Source organism: Bos grunniens, chromosome 24, assembly GCF_055505025.1.
Source record: "Bos grunniens cultivar Pamir isolate PY7600 chromosome 24, Bosgru_T2T1.0, whole genome shotgun sequence".
Taxonomy (NCBI): Eukaryota; Metazoa; Chordata; class Mammalia; order Artiodactyla; family Bovidae; genus Bos; species Bos grunniens.
The window spans coordinates 23824794-23846105 of NC_141188.1; the positions used below are offsets into that span (position 1 = coordinate 23824794).

At 40.9% G+C, this 21312-nt stretch overlaps 1 protein-coding gene across 50 annotated transcripts in view; it reads right to left on the minus strand.

The window, feature by feature from the left end:
• The window catches only part of DTNA (dystrobrevin alpha), a 456419-nt gene that overhangs the window by 89876 nt on the left and 345231 nt on the right, over positions 1 to 21312 (minus strand). For all 50 annotated transcript variants that reach the window (XM_086372816.1, XM_086372803.1, XM_086372794.1 and 47 more), the window contains 2 exons: positions 9638 to 9723; positions 2392 to 2546 (listed from right to left, as the gene is read on the minus strand). In XM_086372816.1, coding sequence (XP_086228942.1) covers positions 2392 to 2546; positions 9638 to 9723 — 241 coding nt within the window. The remainder of the gene's footprint in view (positions 1 to 2391; positions 2547 to 9637; positions 9724 to 21312) is intronic.

The window sequence follows — 21312 nt, forward strand, 5'->3', positions numbered from 1 at the left end:
TGGCTCAGTGAGTAAAGAATCCTCCTGCAATACAGGAGACACAGGAAATTCGGGTTCCATCACTGGGTTGGGAACATTCCCTGGAGGAGGATGTGGCAACCCACTCTAGTATTCTTGCCTGGAGAAGCCCATGGACTGAGGAGCCTGGTGGGCTACAGTTCAAAGGGTTGCAAAGAATTGGACAGGACTGAGCAACTATGCATACACACACCTCATAATACTAAATAACTTAAGCTTTTATAGGATTGTTGTTCACATTATTATTGTTAATAATTTTATTTTTAAAGTCTTTATTGAATTTGTTACAATATTGCTTCTGTTTCATGTTTGGTTTTTTGGCCACGAGGCACGTGGGATCTTAGCTGCCAAGCAGGGATCAAACCCGCACCCCCGCACTGGGAGGCAAACCCAGCTGCAAAATCTCAACCACTGGACCGCCAGGGACGTCCCTAGCATTATTATTAAAAGAGAAATTATATAAAGCATAAGTAATGAGACAGTACTTTTTATAAAGCTACTACAATTCATATGTCTAAAATAATACTGTGTTTTAAAACGATCACTTGGGGTGACTTTCCAACGAAGCAATTAAAACAATTTTGGAATTTCATCATTCAAGCTACTGCTATAGCCAGTTTATGAAGCACAAACACAAAATGGTCTTATTATTTATTTATGTTGCCTCTATTTCTACTTCACATGGTTTTATCCATTTTGACCTTTCATCGTACTGGCTTAAAATCACTCCTGGAAGTAAAACAAAGATGCTATGATTTCAACATATATAAATTTCTCATCATTGAGGGTGTGTAAAAGATGATATAATGAGAAATCTCTAGGATACTTCATTTTGAGCAATGGCAACATCCTATATAATTCTTCTTAAATATATAAAATCCCATTAGATTAAAAAAGTCCTATTGTTGTAGCTGACTTTTAATGAGAAATACTCTGAGGCATTGGTATATTTCCTGAGGCTTCTATAATGGGCTACCTGAAATCAACAAATGTACAAACAAGTATATCCAGGGAAGGAGAGTTTAGTCTGGGGTTTAATGCAAGAGGCCAGGCAATCAAGCATGATGAGGAAAGCGACCTGAGACAATTAGAGGAGGTGAAACTAGCTGGACTTGGTGATCAATGAGACATTCTGCGTGAAGAAGCTGTATAGAAGGAGACTTAGGTGAATGGATCCATTCTGACGTCACCAGCTTGAAAGGGAAATAGAAAGAAGAGCATGCTTAATTGGGGACAGAGATCAGGTAGCCATGCCAGCCTGGGGGCAGGGGCATGGGAAAGGTCAGCAAGGCTTCCTGAGTGAGTTTCTCAGGGAGTAGAGTTGATACTTAGCGTATCAAACTATCCCTTCTCTTATTGAGTGTATGGATACATTGATGACTCTGTATACATCCTTGACCTACAGGGGTGCTGAGGCATTTCTGACCTCTTAGATCACCAAGTAAACAGAGAGATGAGGTTTTCTAGCTGGACAGTAAATGCAGCTGTTTAGTGGCTGCTAAGCACTGTTTGCTTATTTAAAGGACCAAGTATGTCACATACTTGGTGAGTTTGGATTTTTAAAAATTGTAAACAAACCTTCAGTTTATGGATTTCTAAACCTCTACCATGCTGTGCTGGAGAATAGTTCTAGACATGTCGATTTTCCACATGACTGGACAGATACAGACATGGATAGCCCTCCAGACTATGCAGCTTCCTTCAGCTGACTTGCTCCATGCCCAGTTAAGACATGTGGCTCTGAACTCCAACTTAGCGGATGATTTAGGGCCTCCCAGATCCCACAGGGCATGTGCGGAGATTCTTTTTTGTCTCCTTTGCTAAACACTGATGACAGTGCTGGGTCAGACTTGGGTTTTATGTGAGGCTGAGTGACAATTCGGCCATTTAGATAGTGTGGTCATAACAAATGATTCAGAGGGTTAGTTAGGACCGTTGTTGTTTAGTTGCTAAACTGTGCCTGAGTCTGCAACCCCATGGACTGTAGCCCGCCAGGCTCTTCTGTCCGTGGGATTTCCCAGGCAAGAATACTGGAGTGGGTTGCCATTTCCCTCTTTCTGACCCAGGGATTGAACCCACGTCTCCTGCACTGGCAGGCTGGTTCTTTACCACTGAGCCACCAAGGAAGCCAATAGGTTTGTTAGTAGAGATTAAATTAGACAGTGCAAATAAAGAATTCTGCACGATGCTGGTTTAAGGTCAGGAAGCACCACCGATTATTATCCAGATGTGCCGCACTCAGTTACTGACTCAGAAGTCATTTGTCAGAAGCTGGAAGCTGCACTGCAGGTTATGATGAAGAAATAGGGGCTTGGAGTGACACGCAAGACAGCGCCCGCTGAGAGATACTTCCTTAAACAAGCTGTTTCCTACCTGTTGAGAGAAACAGGATCTCGCTGACTGTTCTGTGTAACCAAATGAAGGACCTTCAAAAACTGCCGTGGGTAGCTTGAGAACTTCCCGTAGGAACTGATCATATCGTCCATAAACCATCACCCCACTGGAGTCAGAAATCATTGAGAAAATATCTGATGGATGGAAAAGGAAAGATATTTATTCATCACATAAAGATTTCCCACTGTTTTAGCTCAACATATCTACTGTAGATAACAAAAAATGTGGCAGAAATTAAACATATAATTTATTATGAAAGAATAATATGAAAGCTAATTTTTACGCTGAGATATTCTTGGCATGGTGTTTTCTCTGGTATCTTTTTGTAGATGATTTTGGCACATAGCATTAACTAGCAATTTGGATAAAATTAGCATATTTTGATAGGACAGAGAACATCTCATTTTTAGTTTGAGGTCAGTTATCAACTCATATATATACTCAATGGGAGAAATTTTTGTATATGTGAGAAATATGCTGGCTTCTTTTGAAATACACAATGAAAATTTTACTATAAGGTTAGGGTTTGTGCATATCTAGCAAGGTAGCTATTCATCTGTCTATGAAAGTGTTAGTTGTTTAGTCATGTCCAACTGTTTGCAATCCCATGGACCGTAGCCATCAGGCTCCTCTGTCCATGGGATTCGCCAGGCACTAATCCTGAATGGCAACCCACTCCAGTATTATTCCCTGGAGAATCCCATGGAGAGAGGAGACTGGCATAGTGTCACTAAAACTTTTGGGTTTTGGTTTAATATATTGAAAAATGAAAGACATATAGGGATAAGGATGCAATGAGAGCACTTGATTAACTTCTCACAGAAGCAGAAAACTTCCTATAAATCATAGTGTTCTGGGTGGAAGGCAACTGATTTACAGGGAAGGGTCTTTTGCCTCATGCAGTCAAGAGGAAGCCTGGCCTTGCCGATGTTCAGTGACGTAAAGTCAAGGATCCAGATTTTTCTCAGCAGAGCTACTAGCTTTATTGGACCGCTTTTCTTCAGTTTTTGCCACTATGTGCACTGCATGAATATTCATGGCATAATTTCCCAAAGTACTCTGTAATTCCTCTGTGGAAATCACTATTGGAAGAAAAGGGTTGGCTATTATATGGCGTGTCACCGTGCTGGATTGCAACGAGGCCAGCACAGCTGCTGGGATAAACTGTTGTAAAGTCAACATGCTACCTCTGTTCATTTTGGACTTAATTTTTCAAGGTCAAAATGTAATCTGGGGACATTGTTTCATACCCCAGTCAGATGTTCAGCATATTACAGGGTTTTATTAGATTATGTTTTGAGGATGTGAACTGGCTGTCATTTTTTTTAAATACTCCACTTACAACAGATTTCTATTGTGCTTCCAGTAGTTAATCAGTTATAAAGCTACAGATATTCTACATGAGCAGCAAAAATTAGTGATGTTCTCACTCATTTTCACAATGTTGTTTCCTTAGTGAATTTCATCTCATGTTTCATTATAACTAGTCAAAAAAAGAAGTTGCCAACAGCAAAAAACAAACAAACAAAAAAAAAACCAACAACAAAACCAAAACCCTCTTATGTAATTCCAAATATAGAAACTCAAGAATTCCAATCCAAAGGAGGAAAAAGAAGCCTTGAAGAAGTAAATGTACTTTCTTATTAGAACTGCCATCTTCTTTATTTGGAGACAGTTTGGCTAATTATAATTTTGTCATCCTGATGATCTTCTAGACCTGGAATTTTTAGGCCAGGGCACATTTTTGAAAAGGAGGTTAGGCTTTTCAAATCCACACTGAAATCATTTAAACATCTCTAACTAGAGTCAAACTTGAAGGGCACCAACAGTGACCTTTCACAAATGTGAAGCTAATATTAAACTCATTTGTACTGATGAAATTCTACTAAGTAATAGCCAAACTAGGGCTATTCACTGAGATTAAAGTAAAGTGGCTGTTAATGGCCAGTCAGGTTTTTAAAAAGAAATGATGGGGAACAACATGGTATGTGCTTGTACCTTAATTTGGAGACCTCTGTCTTTCTCTCTCTATATATATGTATATATGCATGCAGATACATATAATGTGCTTATAACATGAAATATATGTATATCTATATAATATAGGGCACTCTTTCAAGGATTAAACTAGTTACTAGATGAAAAGCACACTGATGTATGCTTGGCGCCTAGTATCCAGTACAGAAATGTATCTTTTTCTTATTGATTTCCTATCACACTTTTCTGCCACTCACCTTGTGTGTTTAGATGCTGCCTCCCCAATAGGATTGTTCTATAAGGTTCCAAATCAGATTTTAAATTACCTGTGTGCTTCCTACAGCTCCACACAATGTTACTTTAGAAGAACTTACATTCGTGGATTTATTAAACGAAAATTAACTTGGCACATAATAAGCATGTGAAATTGTGCTAAGCCATGGATACACAGGGAAATCAGGACATAGCTGTTGCCCCCTGGGAGGTCCTGGTCTACTGGGGTGACAGGGTCCTGGTCTTCTGGTCTACTGGGGATGACACGCTCACATCATGGCTGAAGTGACATCACACATGATAACAAGGTGGTGTGAGCAGAGGAAAGTGGGGCGTACAGGGTGCAGCAGGAGCTCAGAGACAGGGTTCCCGCAAGGAGGAGCGAGTCAGGGAAGATTTTCTTACAAAGGGGACTTGCAGGCCAAGCGTACAGGGCAATGAGTGATGAGAAAGATACCAAAGAATTAAAGGCAGCCCAATGAGTTAGAAATATTATCCTGGAGATAGGCTTGGAGGCAGAACAACCCATTCATTAATAGAAACTCAGGAAATACAAGGTGTTTTCTGTAATGATAGTTTTTTAAATAAAACAAGCCCTCTTCAGAAGCTTTAGAACAGCACCTGACATTCCAGGCTTATGCCACTGGACTAAGAAATCTTTAAGATCCTTAACAGCAATAATCGGATCAAAGATATTTTGACAGAAAAGGAGTATATTATATTAGGTCAGTTTATGTATAGGGCTCTGTGTTCCATGCCTGCAGGGGGTGCCCTCACATGCACTGCTGCCTGAGGGTACCTGAAGATCACCCTGTTTATTGGCTCCTGGTGGCCCTGAGTATTGGAAACTGGGGTACAACGTGTGGGGTTCTTGTCCCTTTTAATGCATTTAAAGCAATATTTAAAACTCAGCTTCAAATTTTCTGCTGTTTTCTACTTTTTTGCTTTTTAAAATTTCTAAATATTTTCAGCCAATTACTCTTGCCCTGTGTTCCCCAAATGAAGGGGCTGCTGCTAAGTCGCTTCAGTTATGTCTGACTCTGTGCGACCCCATAGACGGCAGCCCACGAGGCTCTCCTGTCCCTGGGATTCTCCAGGCAAGAACACTGGAGTGGGTAATGAAGGGGCTAGTTGGCATGAAAGAAGGGATGAAATCTTTCTCATCCCTGTGCACAAAAAACAGAAAAACTGCCAGACTAGCACAGTTGTCATACTGGCTTAAATGGAATTAGAATTTAAAGAAGGAAAAATAAATCTCTCAAATTCTGAGACAGTCCATATCCTTTCATTTTATTTTCTTATTATATAAAACAATGCTTTATTACAACATTATTACCCTGCCTGTTTTATGACCAGATGGAAGCCAGCAAAAGAAGACTAAAGAAAATCCTTGATTCTGCTCACCAAGTCAGCCACGGCGATCCGTGGGTGGAACTGCCCATATTTTCTCATTCAGTCAATGGTTATCTAAAGTGACTAAGGACATTCACACTTCTCATTAATACATATTTTGGAGAGGTTCTACCAGCCAAACTGCTTTTAGCTAAATTGCTTTTGGTCAAATTGCTTTCAACTGACTTACCTGGGAACCATTAAAACTACCTTCGTGGGATTAACTATTCAAAGAGTGACTCCTCAGTCAGAGAACAGGGACACCACACTCTGGGGGGAAGACAACGTGACATGTTGTGATCACACTATCTGTTTTTCTACAGAATTTGTGACACTCTGCAGCTTCTTTCTTTCATTTTTTTCTTTTTGGTTGGGACCATTTTTATAAGTCTTTATTGGATTTGTTACAATGTTGCTTCTGCTATTTACGCTCTGGTTTTTTGGCCTGGGGGCACGTGAGATCTCAGCTCTCTGACCAAGGATTGAGCTCACACCCCTGCCTTGGAAGTTAAGTCTTAACCACTGGACTACAAGATAAATCGCTGCAGCTTATTTTTGCAGACTGGAGAGCACAGTTTTCTTCCAATGGGACTTACGCAACTGTGACTTCTTTCACTAAGCTGCAGAGGATTGACTTTGGCCACTGGAGAGCATGCATGCTTTGCTCACTGATTGTGGGTGTCTGGTGCATGATGGGATAGAGTGAGGAAACAGCACTGGAGCAGTTATTAATATATTGTTTGCTTTAAATTCCTGGACTTGCGAGAGAATTTTGAGGGATTCAACGACTGGCAAATATCTGCTCAAACAGTTAGTTAAAGCCTGAGTTTTGTAATTGTGCCAATGTTGTTTGTTGCTGATGTAATAACCTTTCCCTTCATCTTTATTGGCCCCACATTTCTTCCTGGGCTAAGGGACAGCAGAGGCCCTTCTCAGCCCTGGAGGTGAGAATGACTGGAAGATTCCATGACCATCATGGGCATTCCTTTCCCCTCTCCAGGAACTGATACAGAAACTGGTCTGTGATGCCACCCTGGCCATGAGACTTAAGGGCCAGGGACCTCTGGAGTGGGTGTGACTCCTGAAACTGCTGTACTCCCCTTTACCCTCAGAAGAAGGGTAATATCTGACACAGAGGAAAGCCAAGTAGAAAGCTGGAAGGCATTTGGGTCCTTGATGGCATAGAATCAACCCAGTTCACGAGAGGCTCTGAGGAGTTCTGACATATAGAAACCTGGTTTCTTAGTTTTCATCAAACTTAGTTTCTAATTTAATTTTTTTAATTAGAGGATAATTACTTTACAGTAGTGTGATTTTTTTTTTTTTTGCCATACATCAACATGAAATGGCATTAGGCCCTCGTGAGTTTCTTCCTCTGCCCTGGTTCCTTTTGCTAAATGTTCTCTACCCAGCCTAACCCTGAAGGAAATGTCTTAGGGATTACGCTGTTCTTTTTTTTTTTTTTTTAATTTTTATTTTTTTAAAGTATTTTTTTTAAAGGACATTTTTTCTGCCACTTTCTGACTGAGCTGTTATCCTCAATCAAGCCCTGGGGTGGTTTTTTATTTTTTTACATCTTTCAGGTGAACCAAAGGTAATCTAAACTGGGCCTTATGAGGGTCTGCTTGGGCTTCTCTGAATCTTGACTCTATTTGGCTGGTCCATGTTCCTGGGAGAGAGGGAAGATGTGTGGTTTTGTGGGGTTTCCATGTACTGTCCCCTTATCCATTGCTTTAATGACATAACTCTTCTTGGGGTATGTCTGGGGAAATGCCAAAAAAAAAAAGTTTTTATTCCTGTATTTTTCTTTATTCTTCCTCAGTGCATCAAGAAGCAAGAGATTACATTCAGCAGCTGACACACCACAGGTTGACGAAAAAGCCTAGAGGCTCTGTGAGTCACAGATGATTACAGCCAGTAGGGACCCTACAGGTATCTAACAAAATCCCCAAATTTAGGATGGAGAAGGAAGCTGAGGACTAAAGAAGCAATAACTTCCACAGGATAACTCAGTGAATTATTCACAAAACTGGGCCTATAACTTGAGGCTCCCAGTTCCTAAGAAAGTGTGCTTTCTCATAGGGCATTATAACTCAGACTCATAATACTTAGGGGAACAGAGAAGGTTACGTGGTAACTTTTCTTCAAAATAGTCACATATACAGAATTTTAAACTAGTTAGAAATGAAAATTCTTGCCCTAACCCCATTCACTTTAGGCCTACTGAATCAGAAATTCTGGGAATGAGACCCAGAAATTTATTTTTTAAAATAAATTCCAGGTGATTCCACACATACTAAAATTTGAGAGCCACTGGGGTATGGAAAAAGTCAAGGTTCAATCCTGGTACCATCTGTGATTAACTCTCCAAGTCTCAGCTGCTTTATGGAAAACATGCCAACTTACCAAAAAACTCCCACTGTTCCGATGGTTAAAAAACTACCACATTTAGTGACAAAATGTACACAAAAGGCTCAAAATCACTCGGTGCACTTTAGCTATCATGTCTCTATCGGAATCAGTGCATTTGCAATCTACAGTTTCTGCATGTAATTCCTCTGCCCACACCCTGGCAATATTTGCCTTGGAACCGTTCAAGTGCCCAGTGATTTGAATAGCACTCACTGGCTGAGAAGAATGAGGAGACGTGCTGGGAACTTTGGCTTGAGATGACTGAAAAAAGAAGGTTTCCTAACATGGCCTTCATCTCCTATGGTGATGGACTTAACTTGTGAGGCAGTTTTGTACCATGAACATGAGAGAATGTATATTTTACCTTGGTATCATGAACAGTCTAACTGGTGATACTTAACAGGTTGTAAATAATAATAATCCATACCTAGAAGGAGAACATTCATTCCATTGACATTTATCTAAGATGAAAATATTTTTAGGATAAAAATCCAAAGATCAATGAACATTATATTTCTTTTCTTTCTTTTTTTCCTGAGTATTTCCAGTGACTTAATGTCTAGGAATAAGTCAGTTCAATTGAACCAGCAGAGAAAACCAGAAGAAAGTGGTTCAGATTCCAAATTATGCTCTTTCCAAAGTTGAACCCCCTTGAGTTTGCTCAAAAGCAGGGATAATAATATTAAAGACCACTCTCCTTCTCTTGTGAATTAAAATTACATTTCCCTAAGCAACCAGGTACAGTTGCTGAAAGAGAGCTTGCTCATCTGGAACATGAATCTGAGTAGTCATTTCCATGTGTGCCTTTAGTCACTGCAGACATTGGCCCATGGCAAGAGAATTGTAATGCAGATCACCTTTGGGGTGCTCCTGGGTAACAATCATACCTGCTAAGGTATTACAGGTAGGACCCACACCTTCACCAAAGAGATGCTGCTGCTCACGTTGCTAATCTACTGCCTACACATGCCACGGCCATAGTAAGAAATCAGTAGACTTGGACAAACTCAGTGCTCTGTACATTAGTTCATTACATCGAACATCATATTTCAAATAACTCTCATAGGATGAGGGAAGTCACGAATGGTCAGGGGAATCTGGTAGGAAATGGGTAGAGGAAAACGCGGCATAAGGGAGGGGTGAGCAAAGAGAGATGCAGAGAATAACTTACATCTTAATTTGTCCATGATCTTCCCTCCACACAACGTGGCTAAAGCCATTTTGACAGCAAATACTGAAATTTTACCATGGCCTTCCCTGTTTAATGATAACAGAAAAAAATAGAGAGAGAGATGTCATTTGAAGAACTTCCAATAACTTGGTTTGACATTTTCTGTTGTGTAGAAATCATAGGACGTTGGAGTTGTGTGCATTATGTGAACATATCCACTTTAAAAAATGTTATGAATACAATTCAACACACATTTCTGAAAAACTGTCTCTTTGGTATTCAAGAGATAGCAGAATCTTTAAGTTATTCTTTGTCTATAGCACTTGCTCAAAGGATGGACTGGTAGCCAAAGGGTGATGTGCTGTTTTACTGTGAATGAAAATTACAGAGCATTCTTTTCACTTTGGGGAAAAATCATAAAATAATTTTACACAAAATGTTGTCACCATCTCTACAATTTAGTTAAACAAGGGTTCAGAAAAATCTGTTTTTTTGGGGGGGTGTCAGATAATTCCTGAATTTTGTTAGGGTAAATATGGAGACTTTTTCATCAACACTCTTTTTTCGACCATCATTTTTACCCACAAGCCAACTGTCTTCATGTGATACATTTACTTTTCAAAGGGAGTTAGTACTCTAAAGGGGCATAAGCAAGAGCTCTTTTGAATAGGTTTCCTACCTAAATGACATCAGAGCTGCCAAACCTTCTTTGGTTCAAGAAGTGAAACTAACTTCTCCTTCACAAAATGTGATATAAAGGACATAGGGTAAGAAGTAGAAAATTTCAGCTAAATGATTTTTTTCCAGCTGGAATAAACTGTTTATTCTTAAAGCCTTGGAACCAAAAAGTGTATTGTGTTAGTAATTCATTTCTCTGGTAGTTGCTAGTGTTAAGAATGATCAAAAGATTTAGTTAAACTAATCAAGTAGAGTCTGTATTGACAAGGGTTTAGTATATAGAATAAATAATTTATATGAATAAGACTCACATATCTGACACATTAGAAGAATAAGACATAATAAATGATTGTGTCCTTGTTCTTTGCTAGGCTCCAGAAAGGGATCATTTGTTATTCATCTTTCTTGCCGTCATTCTTAGCGTAGTACCTGAAACAACAGCTAGCCAGAATGCAAAATTGACCCAATCCTATGCTAGTGACTCTCCCATTTATATTTCTAAGTCTAAGCACCAGACTTACATAATTACATATTGGAAATCTTCACTTGATGCCCCTCCATTCAAAGTAGAACTCACCATCTTTTCAGAACCTTCCCATAATACTCCAACCAACTTAACTGTTAACTTGTGCTTCCTCCTACAGCCTCTCTTTTGGTTGTCAGCATCACCATGTACGTAATTACCTAGAAATGAATTCTGGGGAAAAGGTCACTCTTGACTTTTTGCTCTTCCTTAATTCAGTATCATTCAAATAAATGTTTGAGGGACTCAGATATACCCACTTCACTGTATATTAAACCCACTTTCTTCTTTCCCTCCTGACTGCCATTGCTTCCATCAGCTCTTCCGTTAACACTGTAATAACTTCTTCACTTATCTCTCTGCTTGCACATTCATATGACAGATCTGACCATATTACAGTCAGAGCCTTCTATTTGAGGTTCTACATCCATGGATTTAACCATCCATGGTGGATACAGAAGATGTCTGTAAGAGACTTGAGAAACCCCAGATTTTGGTGTCAGTAGGGGGTCCTAGAACCAAACCCCCGCAAAAGCAAGGGACCCACAGTATTTCATTATTTAAAACCACGTTTCCTGTGGTCATGTATGGAGGTGAGAGTTGGACTGTGAAGAAGGCTGAGCACCGAAGAATTGATGCTTTTGAACTGTGGTGTTGGAGAAGACTCTTGAGAGTCCCTTGGACTGCAAGGAGATCCAACCAGTCCATTCTGAAGGAGATCAGCCCTGGGATTTCTTTGGAAGGAATGATGCTGAAGCTGAAACTCCAGTACTTTGGCCACCTCATGCGAAGGGTTGACTTATTGGAAAAGACTCTGATGCTGGGAGGGATTGGGGGCAGGAGGAGAAGGGGACGACAGAGGATGAGATGGCTGGATGGCATCACTGACTCGATGGATGTGAGTCTGAGTGAACTCCGGGAGTTGGTGATGGACAGGGAGGCCTGGTGTGCTGTGATTCATGGGGTCGCGAAGAGTAGGACACGATTGAGCGATTGAACTGAACTGAACTGAACTGCCTTCATTTGCCCACAGAAGATAGTTCTAGCCTTGTCTGTTTTCTCCAGTCTCATCTGCTACCATTCCTTTTCATTCCACACCACGGTCCCTGTTTAATGCTCCTGCTCTTCCCACCAGGGTCTGCCCAGGACTCTCCCGCACATTCATGAAGTTTCAGCTCAATATCACTGTTCCCTCTGCTCTAAAAACAGTTCTTCCCCTGGAGGTGGAAGCTATTGCTCTCCCCTTCACTTTTTTATTTTTTTTGCCATTACAGTTTTATTGAGGAGCAACCCCATGTCCAAGGAGCGGTGGCTGCATGGGCGCAGGAGGGCCGAGAGGAGCTATTCCATGTTCAAGGTCAGGAAGGGCGGTGATGAGGAGATACCCCTCATCCAAGGTGAGGAGATACCCCTTGTCCAAGGTGAGGAGATACCCTTTGTCCAAGTTAAGGAGCAGCGGCTGCCCTTTGCTGGAGCAACCATGAAGAGATACCCCACGTCCAAGGTAAGAGAAACCCAAGTAAGATGGTAGGTGTTGCAAGAGGGCATCAGAGGACAGACACACTGAAACCATAATCACAGAAAACTAGCCAATCTAACCACACTAGGACCACAGCCTTGTCTAACTCAATGAAACTAAGCCATGCCCTGTGGGGCCACCCAAGATGGGAGGGTCATGGTGGAGAGGTCTGACAGAATGTGGTCCACTGGAGAAGGGAATGGCAAACCACTTCGGTATTCTTGCCTTGAGAACCCCATGAACAGTATGAAAAGGCAAAGTGATAGGATACTGAAAGAGGAACTCCCCAGGTCAGTAGGTGCCCAATATGCTACTGGAGATCAGTGGAGAAATAACTCCAGAAAGAATGAAGGGATGGAGCCAAAGCAAAAACAATACCCAGCTGTGGATGTGACTGGTGATAGAAGTAAGGTCAGATGCTGTAAAGAGCAATATTGCATAGGAACCTACAACGTTAGGTCCATGAATCAAGGCAAATTGGAAGTGGTCAAACAGGAGATGGCAAGAGTGAATGTCAACATTCTAGGAATCAGCAAACTAAAAAGGATTGGAATGGGTGAATTTAACTCAGATGACCATTATATCTACTACTATGGGCAGGAATCCCTTAGAAGAAATGGAGTAGCCATCATGGTCAACAAAAGAGTCCAAAATGCAGTACTTGGATGCAATCTCAAAAATGAAAGAATGATCTCTGTTCGTTTCCAAGGCAAACCATTCGATATCACAGTAATCCAAGCCTATGCCCCAACCAGTAACGCTGAAGAAGCTGAAGTTGAATGGTTCTATGAAGACCTACAAGACCTTTTAGAACTAACACCCAAAAAAGATGTCCTTTTCATTATAGGGGACTGGAATGCAAAAGTAGGAAGTCAAGAAACACCTGGAGTAACAGGCAAATTTGGCCTTGGAGTACAGAATGAAGCAGGGCAAAGACTAATAGAGTTTTGCCAAGAGAACACACTGGTCATAGCAAACACCCTTTCCAACAACACAAGAGAAGACTCTACAAACGGACATCACCAGATGGTCAACACCGAAATCAGATTGATTATATTCTTTGCAGCCAAAGATGGAGAAGCTCTATACAGTCAACAAAAACAAGACCGGGAGCTGACTGTGGCTCAGATCATGAACTCCTTATTCCCAAATTCAGACTTAAACTGAAGAAAGTAGGGAAAACCACTAGAACATTCAGGTATGACCTAAATCAAATCCCTTATGGTTATACAGTGAAAGTGAGAAATAGATTTAAGGGACTAGATCTGATAGAGTGCCTGATGAACTATGGACTGAGATTTGTGACATTGTACAGGAGACAGGGATCAAGACCATTGCAATCGAAAATAAATGCAAAAAAGCAAAATGGCTGTCTGGGGAGGCCTTACAAATAGCAGTGAAAAGAAGAGAAGTGAAAAGCAAAGGAGAAAAGGAAAGATATGAGCATCTGAATGCAGAGTTCCAAAGAATAGCAAGGAGAGATAAGAAAGCCTTCCTCAGCGATCAATGCAAAGAAATAGAGGAAAACAACAGAATGGGAAAAACTAGAGATCTCTTCAAGAAAATTAGAGATACCAAGGGAACATTTCATGCAAAGATGGGCTCGATAAAGGACAGAAATGGTAGGGACCTAACAGAAGCAGAAGATACTAAGAAGAGGTGGCAAGAATACACAGAAGAACTGTACAAAAAAGATCTTTGCGACCAAGATAATCACGATGGTATGATCACTCACCTAGAGCCAGACATCCTGGAATGTGAGGTCAAGTGGGCCTTAGAAAGCATCACTACGAACAAAGCTAGTGGAGGTGATGGAATTCCAGTTGAGCTATTCCAAATCCTGAAAGATGATGCTGTGAAAGTGCTGCACTCAACATGACAGCAAATTTGGAAAACTCAGCAGTGGCCACAGGACTGGAAAAGGTCAGTTTTCATTCCAATCCCAAAGAAAGGCAATGCCAAAGAATGCTCAAACTACTGCACAATTGTACTCATCTCACACGCTAGTAAAGTAATGCTCAAAATTCTCCAAGCCAGGCTTTAGCAATACGTGAACCGTGAACTTGCAGATGTTCAAGCGGTTTTAGAAAAGACAGAGGAACCAGAGATCAAATTGCCAACATCCACTGGATCATGGAAAAAGCAACAGAGTTCCAGAAAAACATCTATTTCTGCTTTATTGACTATGCCAAAGCCTTTGTGTGGATCACAATAAACTGTGGAAAATTCTGAAAGAGATGGGAATACCAGACCTCCTGACCTGCCTCTAGGGAAACCTGTATGCAGATCAGGAAGGAACAGTTAGAACTGGACATGGAACAACAGACTGGTTCCAAATCGGAAAAGGAGTACATCAAGGCTGTATCCTGTCACCCTGCTTATTTAACTTATATGCAGAGTACATCATGAGAAACGCTGGGCTGGAAGAAGCACAAGCTGGAATCAAGATTGCCTGGAGAAATATCAATAACCTCAGATATTCAGATGACACTACCCTTATGGCAGAAAGTGAAGAGGAACTAAAAAGCCTCTTGATGAAAGTGAAAGAGGAGAGTGAAAAAGTTGGCTTAAAGCTCAACATTCAGAAAACGAAGATCATGGCATCTGGTCCCATCACTTCATGGGAAATAGATGGGGAAACAGTGGAAACAGTGTCAGACTTTATTTTTTGGGGCTCCAAAATCACTGCAGATGGTGACTACAGCCATGAAATTAAAAGACGCTTACTCCTTGGAAGGAAAGTTATGACCAACCTAGATAGCATATTCAAAAGCAGAGACATTACTTTGCCAACAAAGGTTCGTCTAGTCAAGGCTATGGTTTTTCCTGTGGTCATGTATGGATGTGAGAGTTGGACTGTGAAGAAGGCTGAGCACCGAAGAATTGATGCTTTTGAACTGTGGTGTTGGAGAAGACTCTTGAGAGTCCCTTGGACTGCAAGGAGATCCAATAAGTCCATTCTAAAGGAGATCAGCCCTGGGATTTCTTTGGAAGGAATGATGCTAATGCTGAAACTCCAGTACTTTGGCCACCTCATGTGCAGAGTTGACTCATTGGAAAAGACTCTGATGCTGGGAGGGATTGGAGGCAGGAGGAGAAGGGGATGATAGAGTATGAGATGGCTGGATGGCATCACTGACTCGATGGATGTGAGTTTGAGTGAACTCCGGGAGTTGGTGATGGACAGGGAGGCCTGGCGTGCTGCAATTCATGGGGTCACAAAGAGTCGGACACGACTGAGTGACTGAACTTACTTAGAACTTACGGTTTTATTGTAAAGGACACAGGTCAGGATGAGCCTAGTGGAGAGACACAGGGATGGACTTTCTTTCACAGTGTCAGAGCAGGTTACCTATTTATTATTGGGCACCTGTCACTCACCTATCACTGAGTGACCTTGATTTATTTATTGACAAGTCCACGTTTGATTCGACTCCACAGTGTGGGATGCTTGGGGGCATAAATCATGTTCCCTCAATTAGCTGAATTCCCAGTGCCTCAAACTTTGTCTCACACTATGTTGCTGCTGCTGCTAAGTCGCTTCAGTCGTGTCCGACTCTGTGCAATCCCATAGACGGCAGCCCTCCAGGCTCCACCGTCCCTGGGATTCTCCAGGTAAGAACACTAGAGTGGGTTGCCATTTCCTTCTCCAGTGCCTGAAAGTGAAAAGTGAAAGTGAATTCGCTCAGTCGTGTCCGACTCTTAGCAACCCCATAGACTGCAGCCCACCAGGTGCCTCCATCCATGGGATTTTCCAGGCAAGAGTACTGGAGTGGGGTGCCATAAATGTCTTATATTAATTAATGACTATTAATCATGATAATAACTGTCCTAGAATTTTGATCGGCCACTCATTAAGTTGTTCACTAATTTTAGAGCTGGTAGCTGTAATAAAAACGCAATGATTTTGTAAAAACCACCTCATTCAAAATTATTCCATGTCCCCTGCATTCCCAATTGCATGGATACCTGGAAGTATCAACAATTTTATTTTAAGAAGTAATTAGCTTCCTTTCCTAAGCTGAAATATAGTTCAAGTAATAACTGAGATCTGCAAAGTGTAAAGAACAGATGTAATAGAGTGATAAAGTGGTCTTCAAAACGCAGAGAGATTGAGGGGTATTACTTTTTTATTTTATTATTTTTTAAATATAAATTTATTTATTTTAATTGGAGGCTAATTACTTTACAATATTGTATTGGTTTTGCCATACAAGACTTCAAGAGCAAGTACAAGTTTCTTTCAAATCAGAGAGAACAATTTTATTCAAGAAAGAGGATAGACCACAGATGATGCTGGAACAGAGAGCTCTCCAGAGTATGAAGTGATGGTACCTCACAGGTGAATTCTTAAACCGTAGCTTTTAATGAATAAGATCCTAGGGAAATACCAGTCTTGTATTGTCCCTGAAAATGCAAGATGAATGCTATTATAGCCGATGGTAGCTGTATCAGCGCTATTTTGCCAAATTGACATAATAAATCTGGATCAATCACCAAGCGGAGGGCGACTCAATGAGAGTTTTGCAGGAACTCGAGGGTGAAATTAGGCCACTGGGATTTATTGGTATGTAAGCTAGTATGCCAGATTGCAAATGTGACCCCTGTTACAAAGAAGGATTCAGGGGGTAGGCATAAATGTAGACTGTGGGAAGCATGCCAGTACCAGATGTGTTCAGACCTTGCTTAGCCCAGTCATTAGATCAACCTCTAAGGAGTTTAGTGAATGGAGGTGATGGACTTGGCTATGGAGAGGCACCAACAGTTAAACACAAAGGGATAGTTTTAAAGAACATTTTCAGTAGATATAACAGGATGAAGAAAAGGGATGCAAAGAGAAAGATTTTCTAAAGGCCTTTGACAAGATTCCACACCAAACACTATCACTTGAACAAAGTCACCTTAGGATCAGGGTCTTTATTTTGTTGTGAAAAAAGACTTAGCATTGATGCAGGGATCAAAAAGTAGGGAGAAGTTGCTGCTAAGTCGCTTCAGTTGTGTCCGACTCTGTGCGACCCCATAGCCGGCAGCCCACTAGGCTCCCCCGTTCCTGGGATTCTCCAGGCAAGAACACTGGAATGGGATGCCATTTCCTTCTCCAGTGCATGAAAGTGAAAAGTGGAAGTGAAGTCGCTCAGTCGTGTCCGACTCTTCGTGACCCCATGGACTGCAGCCCACAAGGGCCTCCATCCATGGGATTTTCCAGGCAGGAGTACTGGAGTGGGGTGCCATTGCCTTCTCTGAGGGAGAAGTTGGTACATCCCAAATGGAGAATGTAAGAGCTGTTCTCATTAGAAATCCTCCCTAGTTGGGGCAGTTTGACTCATGAACAGTCAGTGACAGCCCTTGGGTATCTAAGAAGTGAAAAGTCAAGCTCTCGAGGATGAATAATGTGCAACTCCCAGGAGTCTTGGGCAAATGAGCAGGAAAGCAATGTATTGTTCCAAAGTGAGTTCTGCACACACATGCATCCAGAGTAAAGTGGTGAAATGGCGCACATGGAATGTTGGTTGTTGGCTGCAACTCAGGAAGCAGATCTGCCTGTGTGTGCTGAGGATGAAAAATGTAGATTGTTCCTAATGCTGCAGCGGGCAGCACAGAGAGGAGCACTAGAAAAAGTTGAAAATCTTGCCTTGCTTTTATGGAAAGCTATGCCAGGAGCGTAACTTCAGTTTAATGTGTAGTTCAGACTGGCACCTCAAGAAAGAGGGAGCTGACAACACGTGATCCAGCATTCCCTCTCCTGGGCATGTATCTGGAAACACTCTAATTTGGAAAGATACATGCACCCAAGTGTTCACAGCAGTGCCATTTAGAGTAGCAAAAACATAGAAACAAGCTAAATGTCTATCAACAGGTGAATGGATATAGAAGATGTGGTGCGTATATACAGTGGAATACTGCTCAGCCATAAAAAAGAATGAAGGAATGCTATTTGCAGGAGCATGGATGGATCTAGAGCTTATCATACTAAGTGAAATAAATCAGAAAGAGAAAGACAAATACCAATGATGTCACTTCTATGTGGAATCTAAAAATTGATATCAATGAACTTATTTACAAGACAGAAACAGACTCACAGACACAGAAAACAAAGTTATGTTTACCAAAGGGGAAAGGAGGTGGGGGAGGAATACATTGGGAATTTGGGAATGGCAGGTACACACTGCTATATATAAGAGAGATTAACAACAAGGCCCTACTGTATAGCAGGGAATTGTATGCAATATCTTGTAATAAGCCACATGGAAAAGAATATGAAAAAGAAATATAGATATATATGTATATAACTGAATCACTTTGCTATATACCAGAAATGAATACAACATTGTAAATCAACTATATACTTCAATAAAAAATAAATTAAAAATAATAGAGAGGCAACAGAGCCAAATGTGCTTGAGAGTATATGTACTATGCACAGTGTATAATGGATACAGCATACAGTGTAGCCATTAGAATTGCTGATTTTTAGGGCTGGACTGGGCCTTAGAATCCATGTTGAGTGACATGATCACATAAGCTTTTCTTTGTGGATGAAAGTTGCTAGTGTAAAAGTTATAGTAAAAGCTTTAAAAATAAGTTTACTACCAGCCTATAATTCTTTAAGTAAAACAAACATTGACTTCTGTTTTCTCTTTCAATAGAGAGTGAGAACACAATGCATATACATATTTTACTCATTTCCCCCTACCCTCCATTATTTGTTTTTGGGAATCATGAAATAGATTCTAGCCAATTACCCTGAAGCTTTTGCTTCTTCAAATTTTACTTTCCTATTCTAGCTTGACATCAGAAGATAACCAATTATATAGAAAAAAACCATACCCAATTAAATTGTTATATTGTATATAATTAACACCTAAAAGGATATGTAGGGGAAACAGCAAATTATCATAGGTAGAAACTAAAATTACCTCAGCAATCAATGTTTCTTTAAATTGTTTATTTCCTTTTATATTTTGCTCAGTCTGAAAAGTTTCAAATTTTCCCAAGGGAAGCCTGATTGAAAATGGAAAAAGGAAAGTGCTTACCCTTTGGTTAACATATATATGTGGAGGTTGGTAGAGTGTCTGTCTTAAAGACACGCATTACTTCACAGTTTGACTCATCAAACATAGAAAATGAATAAGTGCTTTACCTAAGGGTTTTTCCTATGACTATACAAACAGACCCTGAATATTTATTGGAAGGACTGATGCTGAGGCTGAAACTCCAATAGTCTGGCCACCTGATGCGAAGAACTGACTCATCGGAAAAGACCCTGATGCTGGGAAAGATTGAAGGCAGGAGGAGAAGGGGATGACAGAGGATGAGATGGTTGGATGGTATCACTGACTTGATGGACATGAGTTTGAGCAAACTCTGGGAGATGGTGAAGGACGGGGAAGCCAGGCTGTGCTGCAGTCCTTGGGGTCACAAATAGTAGGACACGACTGATAACTGAGCAACAACAATACAAACAGATAAACTGACTTCTTTTAACCTAGAGATATTACTCTTAGGAAAAAGTTGTCTGGGAAGGAAAATCGACTTTTGACCAGAAGAAAAAAAAAACAAATAAACACTGATAGGTCTGGGGTAGTAGGTTGAAGTTGGAACTGTAAAAATTTTAAAAACAGAAACCTCAATTACATAGAGATCAGGATCAGCAGGGGGAGCTCTTATACCCTGTGATGATAAGAGGCCAACAGGAGGAGGACTCCTTCCTGGCAAGGACCCAGTCAATGAAAAGCCATGCACTCTGCCTCCCTTCCTGCCCTTTATAAAAGTATTCTTTCCTAGACCTGTGGGAACTCTCCAGGGTTGCAGACCTCAAATAGCAATTCCTTGCGGATCCCAAATAAATCTTTTTTTTTTTTTTCTTTCAGAGATATAACTGGTAGTCTGTTTCAGGTCAACAGACCAGAATAAAACATTTCTCCTAGTTCCCGAGAGAGTTTCCTGTTTGAAATTACAGGACCCCATGACAAGTATCAACAGTATGTGAACTGAGAACAGGCTTCAACAGTATGCGAACCAACAACTTCCAGGTGTTCAAGTTGGATTTAGAAAAGGCTGAGGAACCAGAGAGATCAAATTGCCAACATCCACCGGATCATAGAAAAAGCAAGACAGTTCCAGAAAAACATCTACTTCTGCTTCATTGACTATACTAAAGCCTTTGACTGTGTGGATCACAACAAACTGTGGAAAATTCTTAAAGAGACAGGAATACCAGACCACCTGAGCGGCCTCCAGAGAAATCTGTATGCAGGTCAAGAAGCAACAGTTAGAACTGGACATGGAACAATGGACTGCTTCCAAATTGGAAAAGGAGTACATCAAGGCCGTATATTGTCACCCTGCTTCTTTAACTTATATGCAGAGTACATCATGCAAAATGCTGGGCTGGATGAATCACAATACGGAATCAAGACTGCTGGGAGAAATATCAATACCTCAGATATGCAGACGACACCACCCTTATGGCAGAAAGCAAAGAGGAACTAAAGAACCTCCTGATGAAAGTGAAAGAGGAGAGTGAAAAAGCTGGCTTAAAACTCAACATTCAAAAAACAAGATCATGGTATCTGATCCCACTTCATGGCATGCCATCACTTCATGGCAAATAGATGGGGAAACAATGAAAACAGTGAGAGATTTTATTTTCTTGGGCTCCAAAATCACTGCAGATGGTGACTGCAGCCATGAAATTAAAAAACACTTGATTCTTGGAAGAAAAAATACGACAAACCTAGACAGCATATTAAAAAGCAGACACATTACTTTGTCAACAAAGGCCCATCTAGTCAAAGCTATGGTTTTTCCAGTAGTCATGTATGAATGTGAGAGTTGGACCATAAAGAAAGCTGAGTGCCATAGAATTGATGCTTTTGAACCGTGGTGTTGGAGAAGACTCTTGAGAGTTCCTTGGACTGCAAGGAGTTCAAACCAGTCAATCCTAAAGGAAAT